Genomic DNA, 15,790 nt, shown 5'->3' with positions numbered 1-15,790 from the left:
CCTCTTTGTTACCTGGGAGCTTGTTAGAAATCAAGGCTCTTAAGGCAAAAAGCAGCAGTAACAACAACGACAACAACAGCTACAGCAACCCTACCACTTCCACTAAAGCTTGTATCCCACTAGATTTCACTTGGGATTCCCGTCTTGGTTTCAAATGCAAGTGATTTGGGCTCTGTTCATTAACAACCAAGTCATAGCTTTCCTAAAACAGGATGGACTGCCACAGACTCGTGCAGGCTCCGCAACACAGCCACACCCCATCCTCACCTGTGCTGCTGTAGAATGCTAGTTTGGTGGTGGTATGGAATTCTTGAATGAGGAACTGAGAGAGGGAGATCCGCTCATCTGTCTTTAAGGAGTCGTTGCCTTTTTTCCAGTAGAGCATGAGGTCGTCTTCTGTGTAGGCATCTGGAAAAATGAGAGCCAGCATCAGATGGGTAAGACTGACCTGTCAGTGGGCAATGTAGGAGCTATGTGTCCTCATCTCCCACTCTACCCGGATTATGCTAACATAGTGTAAGTAAATAAACCATCATCTAAACAAAGCAAAGCCAATTGCAGAAACACAACTCTACTCCACAGTCTTCCAAAAGCCATCTGAGCAAACTCCCAAGTTAAAAGGCTCAGGATGCCTATAAAAAAGCTTGCCCCACAACCCAGCTTGTCTTCACTAAGTTAAACCAATGGTTTTTCTCATGAGTACCATAGAACCCAGGCCTTGTGTACGCTAGGCAAGCCCTACATACAATCCTAGTCTTGATATGGCTATTTTGTAGGTCAGAAATGCTGAGATAATAGCAAATGTCACATGGTTCTGTCTTATAACCCATTCTGCACATTTCTTTTTTTTTCCTTTTTTCTTGAATTTTTGGAGGGGGAGCAGTACTGGAATTTGAACTTGGGACTTTATGCTTCCAAATGAGCCCTGTTCCAGCCTTGCTTTTTACTGCTACCTTTTGGAGATGGAGTCCAGTGAACTTTTCTGCATGGGGTAGCCTCAAGTTGTTATTCTCCAGATCAAAACTTGCTAGATAGCTAGGATTATATAGATGCAAGCTACAGGCTTCTAGCTCATTTCCCTCCTTTCTTTCTTCTTCCTAGTATAATGATTCACTGATTGATAGCAAATACCTTTACCTACTCTTAGGTTTATGGTCTGCATTATAGTAAGAAGAACCCATGAAGAAATGGGAGCAGAAAAGACCTTTTTTTCAGGCTGCCAGTTGCCACCCAGAGTCAAGTCAAAATGACTCCGTGATTAGCACATTTTGGTATCACCCCTACCCTGTTTTCCCACTTCAGGTGAAGTTATTTCATAGTCGACTTACACAAACTCTCCAATTCCCCAGCCGTAACTGAGGTGAACCTAGTGGAGTTGCCAGTCCCCCTCTGCCCACCTTTAACCATCCTTTCTGTGGCCCCCTAGCCCTTCACCTGTGTGATGGGTGGTACAGTCCTTGGGCCATCTTGGCTATAGTGCCCTGTTGTTATTCAATCTGACTTCACAGAAGTCTGTGAATATACTTTGCAGTATTCGTGATTAGTATTTACAATGGATTTAAGTAAAAGGCCTTAAGAGCAGAATGGAGATTTCCTGGAACAACCTTCACCTGCCCTGCTGATCGTGCTGCAGACAGCCCCCAATGCACAAGCCAATGTTTTGCAGCATAGATCTTGTTATGTTCAGCCTTTCTGTCTCTCTGTAGAACTCTGACAGCCTCCATCTGAAGGAGCTCTGTTCCAAATGGAGGCAGAAGCTCCCTAGCTATGGGGAAAAACAAGACTCTCTGGGAAGAAGACTTGGTATTTCAGCATGGCTGAACCACTCCACTGCTTTGAATGATGGTGATTATAACCTTCTCAAGGAGATCTGATGAAGGGAAAGTAACAGCACAGGTGCAGAGCCACCAGACATAACCAGTCCCTCCATTGGTTCTGGGTTTTCCACACCCTTGCCTTACATTCAGTGCCCAACAGTTGTCCATTTGGCCCCTGTTATGTGCAGTGTTGGTTGGCATCCACACACTGCCTGGTCCCAGATGTCTGGAGCCAGGGGCCATCTGATGCACTACTATGCTGGTTTATAAAGGTGCTCTAAATCAACAGTGGGCACTGGGCTTCTAACACTACAAGTACTGCCAAGGCCAGGGAGCAGTGTGGGTGAGCTGGAGCTGAGGGGAGTCCAGACTATGCCTGTCAGAGCCAATGCTCAGGTAGACAGAGGGGAAGGGAGAAGACACTGGCGAATGAAGGATGGAACAGCTAGCTTGGCTACTCTGCCTCTGCCTCTACCTGGCTCTTTCTGGGATCTGGTTTTGATATGTGCTATTGCTTCTTTTTTATAAAATATACATAACTTCAAAATTGCCATCCTAATTATTTTTCAGTGCTCATTGGTATTAAATCTATGTTGTGCCACTGTCACCATCAGAATCCTTTCCACCATCCCAGTGTCCCCTCACTTCCTACCCTGGCAAGTACTACTCTACTTTCTGTCTGTGACTTTTGACTAAGTATAATCATACAGTATTTGTGTTTTGTGTTTGCCTTATTTTACTCAGCATAATGTCCTCAAGCTACCATCATATGGTAGCTTGTGACAGAATTCTCTTGCTTTTAAGAGAAAATAATATTCCATTGTGCATAGCATATTTTACTTGTCTATTCATTCATCAGTAAACATTATTGCTTCCACATTTTAGCTGTTGTGAATAGTGTTACTATCAATACAATTGTATAAATACTTTGTTAATACTCTCAAAGTGTGTAGATATATATCCAAAATTGTCACATGGTAATTTTTTTTTGTCAGTCGTAGGGCTTGAACTCTAGGCCTGGGCACTGTCCCTGAGCTCTTCAACTCAAGACTAGTACTCTACCACTTGAGCCACAGCACCATTTCTGGTTTTCTGATGGTTAATTGGAGATAAGAGTCTCACTGACTTTCCTGCCTGGGCTGGTTTTGAACCGCAGTCCTCAGATTGCAGCTTCCTGAGTAGCTAGGATTACAGGTGTGAACCACTGGCACCTGGCTTCACATGGTAATTTTATTTTGAGTATTTAAAATATTATAGAGGCAACATTACACTCCTTCTAATCCACAGTGCACAAAGTTCCAAAGGTTTCTATGTCTTCATGGCTTCACCAATTCTGGTTCCTGGCTGTCTGATAGTAGCCATTCTAATGACTGTGGCATGGGAACTCACTATAATTTTGTTTTGTTTTGTTTTTGCCAGTCTGGGGCTTGGGACTCAGGGCCTGAGCACTGTCCCTGGCTTCCTTTTGCTCAAGGCTAGCACTCTACCTCTTGAGCCACAGCACCACTTCTGGCTTTTTCTGTTTATGTGGTGCTGAGGAATCAAACCCAGGGCTTCATGCATGCTAGGCAAGTGCTCTACAACTGCTAAGCCACATTCCCAGCCCTCATTATAGTTTTGATTTGCATTAATGGTGCATTTGATTAATAGTGCATGCACGCGCATGTGTGCATGTAGCCAGGCATTGAACCTGGGGTCTCACACGTGCTAAGGAAGTGCTCTACTACTTGAGCCATGCTCACAGAGCATAGTTAGTGATGTTGAGCATGTTCTCATGTGCACCTTAGCCATTTGTGCATCTTCTGAAAAATATTGATTCAAGCCCTTTGCCATGTCTTAAGTAGATTGTTTTGATGCTGTTTAAAAGTTTTTTTCATGTTCTGTATGTTGATCACTTATTATATATATATGGTTTGTAAACATTTCCTCCCATATTGTTGATGGTGTCCTTTGGTATAATAAATTTTTATATTTTCATGAAGTCTAATTTGTCTGATTTTCCCTTTGTTGGTTGTGCTTATGGTATCACTGAGCCAGTTTCCACATTTTAGCTGTTGTGAATAGTGTTACTATCAATACAATTGTATAAATACCTTGTTAATACTCTCAAAGTGTGTAGATATATATCCAAAATTGTCACATGGTAATTTCCAGTTGTTGTGAGATAAGAACCTCAACAATCACATAAACTCCAAGTGGCAGTTCTATAGGATAGACGTGGCCACGCTTTATGTTGCCAAGAGTTTTGTTTTTTTTGGCAGAAATGGCGCTTAGTAGAGGAAAAGAAAGCCCTCTGGATGGAGTTGTCTGCGTGGGAGTAGGAACAGGCATGCGCAGTTAGGCCAAGGGCTCTTAGCTGTTTACTTTCCCTCCCCAAGCAGTCGGCCTATGAATCTCTGTGAAAATTCTTGGATATCTAGAAAGTTTCAAACCATTGCCACAGGAATGAAAAAGTTCCCTGACAGGAACAGGTTTTAGTCTCAATTTGTTCCTGAACTTTAAAATTACCCTTATGTATCTTCAATCTCAACAATCACTTTAAAAACACAGCTACAAATGAATATTGTTCCTGCTACTGAGAGCTAGAGGCTGGAATTGCATGGTAGGGCCCGAGCTTCCTGAGCACAGGTCTACTCACAGCTTTCAATCTCCAGTGAGCACGTTTGTGTGTCCAGAGGAAAGCGGCTGAAGTCCATGTTGCACATGGCAGTCACAGTTACCCTAGAAGCAGAAACACAAAATCCAAGTCTCAGAGCCTGCCACAGGCAAGTACAGCATGATAAAGCAAGCAAAAAAGATCCCTGCTTCCTTCCTACACAATTGCTTCCTTCCTGTAATTCCAGAATTTACATAAGAAGCCCATTAGTGATTTCCTTTTTAAACTACGATCAGATAGTTCTGCTTAACCTAAGGATCTATATGAGGCAGACTCTAGCATATTGAAGTATTTTAAAGAAAAATTGGTGTCAATCAATGTAACTATGTGAAATAAAAGCCCTAGTCTATGATAAGGTCTCTCAAAAGAAGCTCTAGGCTGGACGTTGGTGGCTCACACCTGTAATCCTCGCTATTCAGGAGGCTGAGAACTGGAGGAATACAGTTCAAAGACAGTCTTGGTAGAAAAGTCCTCATGACTTCATCTTTAATTAACTAGCAAAAAGCCAGGTTGCAGGTGTGGTTCAATTGATAGAGTACCAGCTGACCAAGCAAGCCAAGCAAGCAAGCTGTATGAACAAGTGTCAGGCCCTGAATTCAAACTCCAGTATCAGAAGAAAAAGAGAGTGAAGAGAAAGAAAAGAAGGAGCAAGCTTCTCTTGTTTTAAATAAATTCAACTTCTTCCATTCTTTACTGATTTCATTTATGTTTAATATTGTACACCATAGTGTGTCATGCCAGTTGCTAAATTTGGTTTCCCCTGCAATGTTGTTGTTATTTTGTAACAGACCTGGAGCTTGAACTCAGGTCCTGAGCACTATCCATGAGCTTCTTTTTCTCAAGGCTAGCACTCTTCCACTTGAGCCACAGCAATACTTCTACCTTTTTCCGAGTAGTTATTGAAGATAACAGTCTTATGGACTTTCCTGCCCTGGCTGGCTTTCAACTATGATGCTCAAATCTCAGCTTCCTGCATAGCTAGGATTACAAGCATGAGCCACCAGGACCTGGCTTCATGTTGATACTTTTATATTTCTAACACTATCAGTGCATAAATATTTTTAGTGGGTGATCATAGCAATGGAAACCATGGAGAGATCCATTATACAGTTTGCAAGCACTTGCTAGCATCTAATTGTTTTGTTTCAGAATTTACATGAGAAAATAGGTTTCTGCATCAAAGAACAAACAAATTCAGATCATTAGGCATGGGTGAAAAGTCTCAGCTGGGTGCCAGGGGCTCAGTTCTACAATCCAAGCTACTTTGGAGTCTGAGATTGGGTGGATCATAAGACCTTTGCTCATCCCATTCTTGCTGTTCCACTGTTTTATCAGCTGGGCCCAGACATTTCAAGGTTGGTCTGCTTATTAAATATAAGTGAGTATGGCACAGATGTTTGAGCATCCCTCAGAGAATGAGTTCTTCCAGATGTTCCCTTCAAGATTGGTGGCCACCCTCGAGAACACTGGCCTTTGCAAACATTTTTTTGTGCCCAGAGGAACCATGTTCCAAGAATTATTTTTCCAGGATGTTTTGCTTTAAGATACTTTTGTCCTCTTTGCAGAGCACAATAATTATTTGAATAGACAAGGGCAAAGGGGTAAAGCTGCTTTTCCTTTTCTTTTACTTTTTACTAATTGTTGCAGCTTATTAAGGGAATGTGAAGCTACACACACACACACACACACACACACACACACACACACACATTTGTTCCTATGTGCTGCCAATCAAGCTCTTCATTAGTACAGTGTTTGTGGGTTCCTGGCTGCTCTTTTTCATACCTCACATGCTCCGATCTGTCTTTGCCTCAGTTGCACAGTGTTATCTTTGGAGCCAAAGATTTTGAAGCTAAATTTCTTTCCCTGCCCTCCAGAGGAATATTTCTAACAATCCCCCAACCCATCCTGGCTTGGAATCTAAGCAATTAGATGCCAATCTTGGAGAGTGGAGTTCTGGGATTTTTATTCCCAAGGTTCAAAATGCCATCATGGGGGACGCATCCAGAGGTGCAGCTCTCCCCAAGCCATGTTGAGTTGGTTTTCCCTGGAATCTTCATTCCTAAGAATTACCCTGTGAGACTCATATCCAATTAACCACTCAAAAACTGGAAGTGGAGCTGTGGCTCAAAGTATCAGAGCACTAGCCTTGAGCCGAAGAGCTCAGGGACAGTGCCCAGGCCCTGAGTTCAAGCCCCATGAATGGAAAAAAAAAAAAAAAAAAGAGTCAACAGATTTTCCTGCTGAGGCTGGCTATGTACCTCTACACTCAGATCTCAGCCTCCTCAGTAGCTAGGATTACAGGCTTGAACCATGATCCTTCAGACTCTTATCTCCAGTTAACCACAGAAAGCCAGAAGTGGAGCTGTGGCTCAAGTTGTAGAGTGCTAGCATTTTACAAAAAAAACAACCAACTCAGAGACAGTGCCCAGGCCCAGGGGTCAAACCTCAGGACCAGGAAACAAAAAAACACAAAAAACCACTAGGAGTTTTTACAAATCTGACTCTGAGAATATGTTGTAAGCATTGTCTCATTTACATGATTGACAAATGCGTATAGGTTTGATGAATGTTGGTTGACATTTCTGTTTATGTTAGTAAAACAAAAGTGAAATAACGAATTATGCAGGAATTTTACTCTCTTATCAAAGATATAAGAAATTCCTACACTGAGTAACATTTCTCAAAGATAACTAGAGCATAAAGGACTAGAGGCATGGCTCAAGTAGTAGAGCACTTGCCTAGCATGTGTAAAGCCCTAATTCAAACCCCACCAAATTTTAAAAAATTAAAACATAGACTAGGGCATAGATCAATTGATTTGAGCACTTGCCTAGCATGCTCTGGGTCCTGACTGCAGTCCCTAGTAATGCCAAAATAATACGCAATAATAATACATATAGGATAGGACATAGACTATAAATATCAGCTTGAGAAATTTCTCCAGATGTACCTTCAAGATTGAATAGCTCTTTAAAATGCCTGCTCATATGTAAAGTTAGTTTTCCTTGATGTTACCAAATTTGACAGCTACTGATGAGTTAGAAGTTAGATGTTCAGAGCCCAAAAGCACAGTGGCTGTTGTCAGCCAGTGCTTATGGTAGGGGGTTTGGTAGGGGGACGCGCCCTTCCCCGCACCTGAGGCTGTACAGCACTTTCCCATCAGGCTGGACCCGCAGCATGACGTTGTCCGTGGTAGTGTCATGGATGAAGGAGCGCTTGGAGTGCACAAAAAACATGTCAGGGACCCAGATCTTCTTCACCAGTCTCCCATCAAATGTCATGCTGAGGTTGTTGGTGCTTGGAAAAGACAGCCGCTCATCCTTCCAGTAGTGCCTCAGGTAGAGGGTCATCGTAAAGTCCTGGGGGCAGACAGACAGAGAACCCCAGACACACGCACAGAGTCAGCAGGAGATTCCTCACCCCTATCCACCTGGTGATTACTCCCCATGGGAGATGTAGGAGAACTGCAGCAAAGGCTCTTCCCCTGGCATTCACTCTGCACAGGGCACCTCCTGCCACCAACATCTATGGCTCAAGTTGACAGTTTCAAGGGTTCATGCCTGTTAGCAGCCCACAGCTGGGGTGGGAAGAGTGGGTGGGTGAACAGACCAGCTCCCATACCCCTTCATCATGCTCATGCTGAGTCCCTGGCGAACCCAGTGGGACAATGGCTACAGGAGTGACAGGTTTGTGAGCATGGATGGCTCTTTTTACTTCCTTCCTTTCCCCATCTCATTGCCCAGTCTATTCTAGATCACATCCAGATCATATCCCAAATAAACCACTGGGCTAGAAAGCTTGTCTTGGGTTGGTTTCTTGGAGGACCCAAACCTGTAAGTCCTGAAGGTTAAGTGTTACTGGATGCTCTGGTTTTGATCTGAGCAGATCAAAGAAAAGTGGGTGGGACATTCTTCCTACCCTGCAGATGACCTCTGAGAGCATTTTCCCAGAGAATGGATCCCATCAGTGAGATCCTGAGTACTGGAGACAGGGGAGGGGAGGTGATCAAATTTGACATCTGACTCTGTCTCCTGTCAATGAGTGTGACACCGCTCCCAGAGCCATCTCTAAAACAAGTGTGGGAATTTTCACCTCCCAGGAGAGTTGTGAGACTTGAGTGTCTTCAGAAATGTAGAACTCATGCTGTACTGAGGGATGGGTGGTCTGAGTCTCCTTCCCTGCCCACAGCCCTGGTCAGAGAAGTGCTTACCATGTCCACCTCTGAGATGCTGTCCAAGCTCTCCACCTGCACGTCCACGCCAACAGGGATGGCTGGGCCTGGGGACAGGGCACAATGACAGCATGGATTCTTTCCCCTTGAACTTTTACTCTACAAGAGGCAGGAGAAAGAGGCATTTCTCCTAGTACCTCAGAGTCATGTCAGATTGGGAGGTTTGGGCCATGCAAACTTGAACTATGGGAATCGGAGATAAAAGAGTTGGACTCATGGGCTGGCTGCCTGGAATAGCCCAGCAAATTAATATTAATAGTAGAAATAATAATAATAATTTTAACAAAGTGTTTTCTTATGAATCATCCAGATTATTCTGAACTGATGGTGTTACTATAGGACATTCTTCTTTGATTCCAAATGCTGTCTAAAGCTATGATGTAGACCTACGCCAAAAGCTGGGTCTGATACAAGGCATTACATCCTTGAGATGAGGGCATTTGTTTTATTTTCTGCTTGCACCCTTTTTGATTTGACCTTCTTTCATCATGGAAGCCAGCAGCTCTGTGTGGCCATGGGAAAGGTATTGCTTGGGAATAGCACCCAGAACCGAAAGTCACTGGTCAGATCCACACACCTGCATCTTTGCTATGTGATAGACTAGCATATAGGGGAAACGTATATATCACAATGGCCTTAGAAACATTAGATTGGTTGTGATTTCTGGGCCATAAAAAACTTTATTAGGTTGGTGTTGAAAGCTCATGCCTGTTATCCTTGCTTCTTAGGAGGTTGAAATCTAAGGTTCATGGTTCAAAGCTAGTCCAAGCAGAAAAGCCTATGAGACTCTGTCTCCAAAATAACCAGCAAAAATCTGTACTAGAGGCATGGCTAACTGGCAGAACATCAGCTTTAAGCCAGAGTGCAAGGCCTAGAGGTCAAGCCATGGTATTAGAACAAGCAAGCAAAACAAAACAAAACAAAAAAGTATAGGTGGAGGGAGAAATCCTAATAAAGATGGCAGGTTCCTGATCTCTCCTCGCTGTTTTCAGGATACAGGTTGGGCATGGCATACTCCAAACACCATGGAGAGAAAGGTGGGTTGGATCCAACAGCTGCCCATCATGGAGTAAACAGAAACTCCTTTGAGAGCCTATTTGTTTTGAGGGCAAGGCTGACAGGGGAAAAAATTTTAAAACATGAGAATGATTTGGAAAACAAATATTTTTCTCCAGGAAAAAAAAAAAAACCCATAAGGAAGAAAACCCTATTTGACACTAAGAGGGCTGAAACCCAGCAGCCACAGGCTAAGCTTCAAAGGGCTTTAGCTTCATCTGCACAGTCATTATTTTCTCAAGCTATTTTCATTTAATTAAATGCAGCAGACCACGTTCTGTCCCCACACATGTACCCAGAGTTCATCTGCCAGCTCCCAAGTGAGAGCAAATTTAGTTCAAGGTTTTCAGACTGAATTTCCGAGAATTTTCAGAGGGGCAGTTTGGGGCTGTGGCTGCCTGGTCTTTGACCTCGAGTCCTCCTTCTCAGAAGTGCCTTCAAGGACAACAGGCTAGCCTAGCCTGGCCACCCGCCCATAGGCACTCCTAAGAATGTGTTCAGCAGAACACAGGGCAAGGAGGACAAGTCTGATCAGTAAAGCCAGAGAATCCCTGGGCTTAATTTCCTGACCACAGACAGACAGAAGGATATCTTAGAAGCCAGTAGCTCACACCTAGAATCTAGCTGCTCAGAAAGCTGAGATCTGGAGGACACCGTTTAAAACCAGCCCAGAGAGAAAAGTTCAAGAGACTCTGTCTCCAACACAACTATTAGAAAGCAGGGCTGGAGATGTGGCTCAAGAGGTAGAGCACTGGGCTGGGGATATGGCCTAGTGGCAAGAGTGCTTGCCTCATATGCATGAGGCCCTGGGTTCAATTCCCTAGCACCACATATACAGAAAATAGCCATAAGTGGCGCTGTGGCTCAAGTGTCAGAGTGCTAGCCTTGAGCAAAAAGAAGCCAGGGACAGTGCTCAGGCCCTGAGTCCAAGCCCCAGGACTGGCAAAAAAAAAAAAAAAAAAGAGGTAGAGCACCCAGCAAGCAAGATGAACAAGTATGAGGCCTTGGATTCAAAACCAAGAACAAAAGGAAAGAAAAGAAAGAAGGAAGGAAGAAAGTAAGGGAGGGAGGGAGGGAGGGAGGGAGGGAGGGAGGGAGGGAGGGAGGAAGGAAGGAAGGAAGGAAGGAAGGAAGGAAGGAAGGAAGGAAGGAAGGAAGGAAGGAAGGAAGGAAGGAAGGAAGGAAGGAAGGAAAAAAGAAAAGAAAGATGGAAAGGTATCCGCACCGGAGTGTGCCTCTCCTACCTCCGAAGCCAGGCCTCATGCTGAAGTCATGGTCGTCAATTCTCAACAGCTGCTCTGACTTTGTCAGAGGTGATTTGGTGATGTCAGGACTTCGTTTCAGAATTGGGCTGTGAGAAGAAAAAACAGGTTGACCACATGTTCCAAGCAAAAGGGATGAAAAATGTTTCTATTCTGACTTGCTCTTGATTAGTTTCCCAGAATGTTATTTTCTTCTTTTATCCACTGGATAGCCCCTCTTCCTTTCCCATTTTCTGGATAAGCAACCCAGATGATCCAAGATGACACAGGTGTTTTTAAAATAGCAGAATCCAGTCTCAAGTCTCTGATGTTGGGGGGTCTGGGAATCGGGCCTGGAAACTGGTTGTATTTAAAGCTTCTCAAAGCTGGGGGAGGGGGCTGGGGATATGGCCTAGTGGCAAGAGTGCTTGCCTCGTATACATGAGGCCCTGGGTTCAATTCCCCAGCACCACATATACAGAAAATGGCCAGAAGTAGTGCTGTGGCTCAAATGGCAGAGTGCTAGCCTTGAGCAAAAAGAAGCCAGGGACAGTGCTCAGGCCCTGAGTCCAAGCCCAGGACTGGCAAAAAAAAAAAAAAAAAAGCTGGGGGAGGAGCTCAGTGGTAGAGCTCTTGCCTGGCTTGTGCAAGGCCCTGGGCTTGATGGCAACTTCTAGAGATAGGGGTGGCTTCCTTTTTTTTTTTTTTTCTTTTTTTCTTTTTTGGTCAGTCCTGGGCCTTGGACTCAGGTTCTGAGCACTGTCCCTGGCTTCTTTTTGCTCAAGGCTAGAACTCTGCCAACTTGAACCACAGCACCACTTCTGGCCTTTTCTATATATGTGGTGCTGAGGAATTGAACCCAAGGCTTCATGTATACAAGGCAAGCACTCTACCACTAGGCCATATTCCCAGCCCAGGGGTGGCTTCCTAAATGGCTTTTAATAAGCAACCAAGACTGAGAGCTGCTGGTACTGCTTTTTTTTTTTTGTAACCAGTCAAGTGGCTTGAACTCAGGGTTCTGCACCTCTACTCCACTTCCAGCTTTAAAAAAAAAATATTAAATGGAGATAAGAGTCTCGTGCACTTTCCTGCCGGGGCTGGCTTCAGAAAACTGCAGTCCTCAGATCTCAGCCTCCTGAGTAGCAAGGATCACAGGCATGGGTCTGTCTTATTAATTCCCCTAAGGCACCTCAGGCATTTGGGGGAAGGCCGGGCTGGGGGGAATGAGTGGATGTGGCTGAACCTAGTGTCCTTGATCTTCATTGGCCACTCCGTGACAGGAGAATGGACTTATCCTTCTCAAAAGCCGCTCACCCTGTCTCCATGGAAGTCAGCTTCTAGAGTGCCTCTATGGCTATTTATATTTAATTTTTTTCTAAATAGGTAATATATTTGCAAGGCATCACTTTTTTAATGTGCTCATTCACCCTCTTCCCTCATCCACAGGTACTTCTTTTATTGCTTTCATGTTTATCTGTCCAGACTTGCTTATATAGAAATAAGTAAGTACAAAGGAATATTCTTAGCTCTTTTCTTTGCACACAATTATGAACTCTTTTATGGCCACTTGCCTTTCCTTTACTTAATAAGCCTTGGATTTGTTTCCACACCAAGTCCCTTAATCTTTTTGTGGTTGTTATTGTTCTAGTACTAGGGCGTGAACTCGGGGCCTGAGCATCATCCCTAAGCTTTTTTTGCTCAAGGCTGTTACTCTACTACTTGAGCCACATCTCCACTTCTAACTATCTGCTGATTAATTGGAGATGACTCTCATGGACTTTCCTGCCTGTGCTGGCTTTGAATTGCAAGCCTCAGATCTCAGCCTTCTGAGTAGCTAGGATTACAGGTGTGAGCCACAAGTAACTGGCTTGTCTTATTCTTTTTACACTGCAGTGGTCCATGAGTGGATATTTCATAAACCATGTCCCCGAGAGGTAGAAGTTTGGGTTTACCCCCAGTCTTTTGCCCTTACAAACAGCAACCTTGAATATCGCTCATTTGCTGATCAGCTATCTCCTCTGTAGAGAACCCAACACATACTTCCTTTTCCCCAGGATAATGGTTTCCAAACGTGAGTGTGCACCAGCATCTCCCGTGAAGCTCATTATCATCCAGATTCCTGAACCTCCATGGCCCCTACAGGGTCTGGTACAGTAGCTCTGGGAAGAGGACAAGAATTTGCATCCCTAACAAGGTTCAGAGTCCCAGATACTACTGCAGGTGATATTATTGCAGGTGACAGGGATGGTAGTCAGAAGAGAAATGTTGAAAAGCCCTAGTGCATTTTCATCCACAAGCACACACTTCTTCTTTGTCATTAGCTCAGCCCACCTCTCTGTCCTTTGCTATCTTCTTTCCTGAAGAAACTTTCTAGCATTGAGGAAAAAGCTACTGTCTCTATTCTGCAACTGCCTGCTGTGTACATTTACACAACTCATTTCTCAGAGCATGATTTTCCGACCAATTAAAGTTCAAGCTTGATGACTGGACTGGATGTGTAGAGTTAACTGACATGCCAGCTGTGGGAAGCACTTTTATGACCATAAAGTGTTAAAACAAAAGGGAAGAAGGCCTTATGGAGCCTTAGGAAGGAAGCCTAAAGTAGCAAAGAAAGTGGTTGCCCAGGGAAAGATCTGAACCAGTGAATGAAGATTAAGGACTGAGCTGCCCATGGATGTGAAGGAGGAAGGGGGGGTGTACCAGTCCCTACCACTACCCACAGTGCTCACCCAGCTGAACCAGAGCCCCTCCTATGGGATCCCTTCCTCTTGCCCTTCACCCTCTGCTTCCTGACTCTGGGAGCGGGGCCTGGGAACACTGCTGAAAATCACTAGTCTTAGCTTTCTCCATGTGGATGGAAACAGCTCTTTAAGAATCTCCTCCTCGGGCTGGGAATATAGCCTAGTGGCAAGAGTGCCTGCCTCGGATACACGAGGCCCTAGGTTCGATTCCCCAGCACCACATATACAGAAAACGGCCAGAAGTGGCACTGTGGCTCAAGTGGCAGAGTGCTAGCCTTAAGCAAAAAGAAGCCAGGGACAGTGCTCAGGCCCGGAGTCCAAGGCCCAGGACTGGCCAAAAAAAAAAAAAAAATCACTAGGATTGAAGTAGGGAGAGAAGCAACATCTTTAGAATGGTGCGTGCATTTATGGCCATACCTGCCTTGCTTGTGGGCATCTTCATGGGCTTCTCGTCTCTGTCTTTGAGGTCTACTATGAAAATAAAAAAATAGACACGTTCTAGAGACAGTCTGGGTACTCAAATCAACAAAGCATCTTTACCCTCCATATTTGTTTCAAATGGAATCAAAATAAATGTGAAAAAGAAGCATCAAAAAGTCCATTTAGCCTTTCTCTGAGCATTTTCTGAGTCCTTGTGAAGAGATGAGACAGGAGAATTAAATACTTAGTCTAGTTTGAAGAGCCCTGTCTTAAAATATGTTCCACCTAGGCCTGAAATTGATTCTATTCTTTTAAAGGATTTTTTTTCTTTTTCTGAAGGTTAATTGGAGATAATAGCCTCACAGACATCCTACATTCTGCCCAGGCTGGCTTCTAACTGTGATCCTCAGATCTCAGCCTCCTGAGTAGTTAGGATTACAGGTGTGAGCCACCAGCACTTGGCTTTTTATTTGTTTATTTGTTTTGTTTTTGTTGCCATTCCTGGGGCGTGGACTCAGGGCCTGAGCACTGTCCCTGGCTTCTTTTTGCTCAAGGCTAGCACTCTACCACTTGAGCCACAGCGCCACTTCTGGCTTTTATCTATATATGTGGTATTGAAGAATCGCACCCAGGGCTTCATGTATATGAGGCGAGCACTTTACCACTAGGCCATATTCCCAGCCCTCGCACTTAGCTTTTTAGAGGGTTCTTGAAGGTTGACATTACAACTTGAATCCCTCATCAACTATGAGGAGTAATAGATTGCCAGGTAAACTGTTTTCTCTTGGGCATCCTTGCCCTCTGTCTATTGGCATGGAAGAAAACAGAGAAGGAGCAGCAGGAGGAGGAACAGGAGTGGGGAGAGAAGGAACAGGAGGAGGAGAGACCAAAGCATTTATTGTTTATTTGCTTCCTTCTTCCATGCCAAGGACCTGTGTGTTTCTGTGTAGGAAGATCTGTGGCTTCCTGCTCCATGGGGACATCTGAGTGCCAGGTTGGCACCCTGAACTTGGCCTGTTCTCTGTGAGGAATCCTTGCAGTCCATTATCATTAGTGAAGCACTGCTGTTTCTGGCTAGATATGCACACATCAGGATGATTACATGGGGATTATGTCATCTGTTGCAAAGTAGAACAGGGGCAGGCACACGCATAGCAGGAGTGGGGAAGGAGCCACCTTACACAAAGCTGGCTCCAGTGAACTCTCAACACAAGGAAGGCATGCATTGCCCTAGCCTGAACACCTGATTACAGAAATAAGAGACTGAACAAGGAGACTGATGAGGAAGCAAGCTACATGAGCTCATGGGCCAGTGTGCAATAGAGCTGCGTGCTGACTGCGGGAGGGCTGTCCCGCCCTGCCATGTCCCTGTCAAGCTGAGTCTAGCCTAGAGGACGCTGAGAAGTAGGACCTTGGAAGTGTTTTCTGTTATTGCTAATGAATATTTTAGAAAATGTGTCTATTTCATATTCATAAAAATTGAAAAACAGATTAAGACTAAAGGAGGGGATGGAAGAAATTGAGAAATAATCTCTGCCTTCCTATATATATCCTTAAAGGGGAGAAAGAAAGAGAGAGACAGTCAGACAGAGCTGTTTGTTACTGGCTTTTAAATTCAAGTTATA

At 44.3% G+C, this 15,790-nt stretch overlaps 1 protein-coding gene across 3 annotated transcripts in view; it reads right to left on the bottom strand.

Moving 5' to 3' along the window:
* The window catches only part of Gabrr1 (gamma-aminobutyric acid type A receptor subunit rho1), a 33,294-nt gene that overhangs the window by 6,381 nt on the left and 11,123 nt on the right, over positions 1 to 15,790 (bottom strand). The window contains exons 2-7 of one of the 3 annotated variants that reach the window (XM_048354603.1): positions 14,163 to 14,216; positions 11,008 to 11,114; positions 8,687 to 8,754; positions 7,612 to 7,835; positions 4,456 to 4,538; positions 268 to 408 (exon numbers count right to left, since the gene is read on the bottom strand). In XM_048354603.1, the coding sequence (XP_048210560.1) occupies positions 268 to 408; positions 4,456 to 4,538; positions 7,612 to 7,835; positions 8,687 to 8,754; positions 11,008 to 11,114; positions 14,163 to 14,216 (677 nt within the window). The remainder of the gene's footprint in view (positions 1 to 267; positions 409 to 4,455; positions 4,539 to 7,611; positions 7,836 to 8,686; positions 8,755 to 11,007; positions 11,115 to 14,162; positions 14,217 to 15,790) is intronic. The other 2 variants (XM_048354604.1, XM_048354605.1) reach the window with 2 other exon arrangements.

This window comes from Perognathus longimembris, chromosome 9 (assembly GCF_023159225.1).
Source record: "Perognathus longimembris pacificus isolate PPM17 chromosome 9, ASM2315922v1, whole genome shotgun sequence".
In the NCBI taxonomy this organism is placed as follows: domain Eukaryota; kingdom Metazoa; phylum Chordata; class Mammalia; order Rodentia; family Heteromyidae; genus Perognathus; species Perognathus longimembris.
The sequence above is the reverse complement of the archived record's forward strand: the minus strand, read 5'-3'. Positions and strand labels throughout refer to the sequence as shown.